At 38.4% G+C, this 6066-nt stretch overlaps 1 protein-coding gene and 1 long non-coding RNA gene across 3 annotated transcripts in view; one reads left to right on the forward strand and one right to left on the reverse strand.

The window, feature by feature from the left end:
* The window catches only part of LOC140340107 (uncharacterized), an 85664-nt gene that overhangs the window by 17557 nt on the left and 62041 nt on the right, over positions 1-6066 (reverse strand). The gene's annotated exons all lie outside the window — the stretch shown is intronic.
* PIK3AP1 (phosphoinositide-3-kinase adaptor protein 1) overlaps positions 5794-6066 on the forward strand; it is a 44866-nt gene continuing 44593 nt past the window's right edge. The window contains exon 1 of one of the 2 annotated variants that reach the window (XM_072425151.1): positions 5794-6058. In XM_072425151.1, coding sequence (XP_072281252.1) covers positions 6046-6058 — 13 coding nt within the window. In that variant the 5' untranslated portion in view covers positions 5794-6045. The remainder of the gene's footprint in view (positions 6059-6066) is intronic. The other variant, XM_072425150.1, reaches the window with a different exon arrangement.

Below are 6066 nucleotides of genomic sequence, written 5' to 3' on the forward strand. Positions count from 1 at the left end.
CTCTCTCACGTGTCGCACTGGACAGTTCACCCACAACCTCTTGTTAATCCTCACTGGTTGGTTTGACTACTATCAAGCTCCTCAGTGTAGGTCTATGCACCTTGTACTGAGATAGTTGGTGGCTGCAGGAGCAAGAAGTAAGTTACGTTTTACTGGTACAGAAATATCCATTAGCACAGGGGCATCAAACTCTGGCCCACGGGCCAAATCTGGCCCTCAAGGCCTTTTTTTTGCCCCCCAAAGAATTCCAAAAATGAATTACAGCTGGCCACCCGCCCTCTATATACAATTCCTGGCATCACTCACGTCTATAGACCAGCAGCCTATGCATGGCCCTGCATTGTTGTTCTGTTCTATAGGCGAAAGTAATGCTGGGAATTGTAGTCTCGGCATCACTCGCGCCTATGGAACAGGAAGTGAGATATCTCTGCCCTTCTCACAAATCACAGACGCCTTCAGTAATACATTGTAATTATAGTTCAGCATGCAAATGATAGAAGTGACACAGCGATTAATTGGAATCTTCTATATCAGGCAGTACCAACAGCAGGAAAATAATGGGTTGAATCGTACCAACTGTATTTCAATGATTGTAGTACATTGTATGATTTTCTGTACATCATAGAGGGAGGGCCTAATCACAGAGGAGAGATGTATGTCCCTTTAGCCAGTATTGGCACCTGAGAAAGTTGGCTATTCGTAGGTGGATTAGTTCAGCAATGGGTCTACGAGCAACAAGGCTTGTGCAGCCAAACTAGGCAGGGGTCTTTGTGGCCCAACTTGAACAGGACCTAGGACTTGGATCTGTTGGTGGTCCAGGTGAGGACTAGCTAGCTTCTTGAGGAACAATGCCCATTCATCAATTGCTAAAGACAGGATCCCACAGAGATTGTCAAGAATGGGGCTACCCCAATTGAGTGGGAAATAGATAATCAGCCCTGGGAGTCAAGCACAAGGCACAAATTCAGCAGCTTCTATGGGGGTGAGTGCATCAATTAGTTTGCACAAAACTATCTTTATGTTTGAAACGAAAATGCAGAAACTCAAAATAGTTTCCAAACTATGGAAACTTTTTTGTTAATTATAAAATTCATATCCTTATGTTCTGGAGAAATGTAAAAATGGGGTTTACTCAGTTATGTCTCCCTATTTGCATACATTACCAAGAAAGTTCCCCATTATGAACATACTATTTTAGTAAGGTTTCATACATATTATTCTTCAGTTTTGTTCTTTTCCAGCTGAACCTTTCTGTATTTTGTGATGAAACAAATCTGAAATTTCAGATGGGAGGGTTTTTTCTCTTATCAGCATGTTTCCATTTTGATAAATGTTTCCCAAAAAAAAAAATATATGCTATAAAAAAAAAAAATATACTATACTATAATGATACTAAAATTGTTTTGCAAAAAGGTCATTAAAACAGAAAGAAAATTCAACATAAGCACATATCAAAACAAAACAACCTAAGAACCAGAGCATTAATATGCATCTTATAGTTACATACATAATAATGTTAGTGCTGATGTGTACTCAGTAAGCAATATTAACATAAGTCATATAAAAAAAAGAAACCAACCAAAATGTGAAGTCTGGCAAAAGTTGCATACAGAGGAGGGAACAGTAATGAAAGGTAGGAAGAGGGGGGAAAAAAAAATGCATAGACCCATTCATAGATCTCTTGCCATTCACAAGCGAGAAGTCTGCAGTTAAGACCGGGCGAACAATAACTATCCAATGCAACCACATTGATACTATGACCAAATTGAAACTTTCAATTTAGCCATTAGCTTCCGATTGACCATAAACCAGTTCATACTTTGTTTAACTTCCCCAGTCTATCATGTTCCCAGAACTGTCACTTGCAATCACTTGAGAAGAAACTAGTAGTGTAAACTGAGAAAAGGTGATACCCCTCCAGTCTCCTGTTCAGCAAGGCCTCACATGAGTTCATTGGCAAAAGCTTAACCGAAATGGTATCCACACAGCTGTATACCTGCTTCTACTATTGCTGTGCCAAGGCACAAAGCCTAAGCTTAAAGTTTGTTTCTAAGGTGGCTATGTTTTGGGGGTTGCCCAAGAGGTCATAGAATTTTTAAGGTGAAAAAGTTTTCCCATGCACCATAACATTTATATTTACAGATATTTTATCAGTGTAAAACTGTGCATGATTTATAAGCTAAAGCCTTTTACAGAAGCCCATTAATTATTGCTCATAATTTTTATTGATTGTTTTGGCTGAAAGCAGGAATGAACCAATGCTGTACCAGTAGCTGAGGAACTAGTTCTGTTTTACTGAGTGGGGAGGACAAGCAGGAGAAGGCCGGCTGCTATGACTACAATAGTCCTCATTAGCGGTCCGCTTTAAGTAATTTGGCATGGCGGATCGCTAAATGTCTCTGTGGCTGGCCCACATTAGACTTTTAACATAAGATAGAATAGTTATAATTAATTATCTTTAGCAAGGAAAATATTTATTCTTTAAAAACCTCAAGGCGCCCTTCTGTCTAAGCAATCTCCAAAGCCAAGCAGGAAGTGAAAATTGTCAATAAAATGCTTTTTAAAAAATGACTCCCTACGTATACTTTCATTTTGCAAAAGTTCTGCAATATTATTGTTTCTTTCATTCCTATTTTCTAATATATAAAGCACAAAGTTAATATGCAAAGTAAAGAAAGGGCACACATCTAAGTACTAGTAAGCTGCAATATATTAACGTATTGTTCTTAGATTTGAATAAACTTAAGCTTTTGGTACCTCTGCAGTCCTTGGCAACGTACTCTATGGCTGTCAATGACAGGTTTCACATATGGCTCAGCCAACGGACAATTATAGTCTGTCAATGGCTGCTGTTTGGATTGGCTGGGGCTATACCTGTCAGCCAGTGGTTGATGACAGGTACAAGGCACAACATACCTCTCATCACCCTAGATGCCAGATTCTATTGCCAGCTTGTATTGCCACATCAAATTTGGCACAAACTCGAAGCCAAACACCAAGCCTACCTACAACTGGCACAACTTAAACCTTTTTTTTTTTAAACATTCTTTATTTAATATTTTCAACAGGGTACAATAAAATCAGGGAAGGGGGGACCTGATTACCGCAAGGTTGAAATAAAACAGGATTAACATACAAACATAACCATAAAGAGAATATTCCATATATACCGTAGTAGTGCAAGCTTGGTACAACACTACAAGAAGACAATTTATAAAAGTGCTAAAGAATCTGTAAATAAATAGTACAAAAAAAGGGTATGTGGGGATGGGGGGGTGGTTGGGACATAAGGGAGAAGGTATGGAGGAGAATTCACAGAGTGGGGGGGGGGATTGCTCCTATGGGGGTTTCTGCAGCAGCCGGGCCAACCAAAGGGTAAAAGTGTGTGGGCCATACGGAGATTTTAATTGGGAATAGTAAGATCCTGGTATTCGGTAGTAGTATTAAGCGTAAACTGTGACCAATAGTACCATGTATTGACAACATTCCTGCCTGTGCCCCGAATAGAGGATGTGAGGTCCTCCATTCGATGGATTTCATTGACTCTTCCGAGCCATGAACCAATCATGGGTGGAGCAGGGTTTGGCCAGCAGGCGGCTATACAAGAAATGTTGAACCTTTAATAAAATACACACACACAAATTATTTATAGATACTCTTAGATGAAGCCACAATAGAAGTTTGTATTGTCTCATACATAAACACTTCGGCTACATAGAATTGCCTATAGGTACACTGAAAGATACATGAGCAGATTTACAGATTTCAGTTAGAGGCGTATATGGATAAAGTAGAGTAAAGGGCACCGTCGTATAGGCAATGCTCTATTGCCTATGAGTGATTGTTCCCTTGGGGAGATCAGTTTACTTCCTCTTTGTTATATAACTTTGCCTGTTATATAAACATAGTTTTTCATTTTTCACAGTTGCTAAGCTCTTGACAGTCTGTAAAATGTATAAGGGATACCTAGAGGGTGTAGCTATACATAAGCTGAGGAGATTCTTGCCAATTGTGATCACCTGAACGGAACATGAGGAACAAAAACTTTGCCACTAGAACTGTAGTAGAGTGGGAATCTTTGACAAGGATTTGTCTCACTTTGGAGATATTTCTTCCCATTTCCTGTTGTATGTACAAGACAGAAAGTAAAAGAAAACTTTCTATAAGGCACAAAGGTTACAGAAAACTGAAAGAGGCTTTACACATTCTATACTCTTAAAGAAAAAAAAAAAAAAAGGTTTTTTTATTGGGGCTGTACTGTGTGGCCATGAAGTGTAAATCCAGGAATAGACAAACAGAAAAATACATCTTTTGGCAGGTAAAACAGCTTTTATGTGTATTTTAGTTGTGTAATTATCTGTAATAATAATGGCCATGCATGCTGACAAACACAATAATTCCTTTAAAGTAAAACCAACTGTATGTACTAAAGCCTGTGGTGTAAGTTACACATGACTTTCTGTATGTGGAAATAGCAAGAATACTGTAAAGGGTGTGTTCTCAGATCATCAGAAAAAAAAAGGGGCTTGGGGGGGGATAAAATACAAAACTTGAGAATGGGAAAAAAATGTAACTAAGTTTGCAAAGTTGTATTTGAACAACCTAGACAAATGAGACCAAAGTTGACATGTTTGGCAATAATAAACAGTACCACATTTGGGGAAAGCCAAGCATAGCATATCAGCACAAACACTTCATACCAAATGTCAAGCATGGATGGGTGACGATGTGTTTCTGCAGACGCATTACCTGGGCACCTTGCAGTCATTCTAGAGTCAAATGTGTGACCATCTGTGTGACAGTTAAAGCTTAGCCAAAGTTGGGTCATGCAACAGGACAACAATCCCAATCACAACCAGCCAATCTACAACAGAATGGCTAAAATGGAAGAGAATCAAGCAGTCCCAATAGCCCAGTCAAAGTGAAGCCCTTAACCCAATCAAAATGATGTGGCAGGACTGAAGTGAGTAGTGAGTGAAGTATGTGAGGTCAGATCATTTTGAATCTAATACTGATTATTTTAATCAGTCCAGATTCTTAAAAACGTAAAATTGGAAGAGGGTTTATATATAGTAAGGTCTGTGAAAATGTGGAATAGGCTCCCACAGAAAGTAGTTTAAGCAAGTACTATAGATTGCTTTATTAAAAAGCTAGATGCTTTTCCAGAAGCCAACTGGTTATTAAAGTTTTAAAGTACAGATAACAGAGACTTTATCCAGAGAACATCTGGGATCTGGAAGGAATTGTTTTCCCCAGTTGGAGCAAATTGAACCAGGTTTTTTTTTGCCTTCCTCTGGACCAACTATGTCTATAGGGTTTTTATCTGGGATATGTTTATTTCCCTAGTGGTTGAACTTGAATTATATCTTTTTTCAACCAACTATCTTCCCTTTAATTAATTTAAACATATGTAGCATATGTTCCCTTTAATTCATGTTAGTCTATAATCAAGTACTACGGAGGTCTGCATTATAATCATCTACAAGACAAAGTGTGCTTTGTTTTGGCAGAAGTAAAGAAAAAAATAGTTCAACTGTTAAAGTCTAATTTAATTTAAGTTTTCCTTCAAGTGTACCTTCATTATCACTTAACAGAATTTCCCAGTCATTGCAGTTTCCCTTTACCCACATCTATATCACTAACAGCTTGGCAGAACACCTGGCAAACTATACAGATGCAGCTTAGCAAGCTTGCAGACATTTCTATACAGCTTTGGTGATGAGGGGGCTGTGCTCCAAATTTTGTCACCAGTGACTGCAAGACTAAATACAGGAAGTATAAGACAAGCAGAAATCAGGAAGTACAACATATACAGTGTTACTGTTACTGAGACTACAGGTGTCTACACTTGTTCATTGTAAAACAACATTACAGCAAGTGCATGGTGGCCTTGCTTACTGGATATCGGATAATTATACCAACAGCAAGCTGTAAATTATTATCTGCTGGATTAATGAGACACAAAAGGAACATGAAGAAACTTCAGCATATGACAAGGATACATTTTTCATTTTAACTGAGAAGAAAACACTTGTCAATGCCAAAATGGCATCTAGAGGTACGTTA

This window comes from Pyxicephalus adspersus, chromosome 10 (genome assembly GCF_032062135.1).
Source record: "Pyxicephalus adspersus chromosome 10, UCB_Pads_2.0, whole genome shotgun sequence".
Classification (NCBI taxonomy): Eukaryota; Metazoa; Chordata; class Amphibia; order Anura; family Pyxicephalidae; genus Pyxicephalus; species Pyxicephalus adspersus.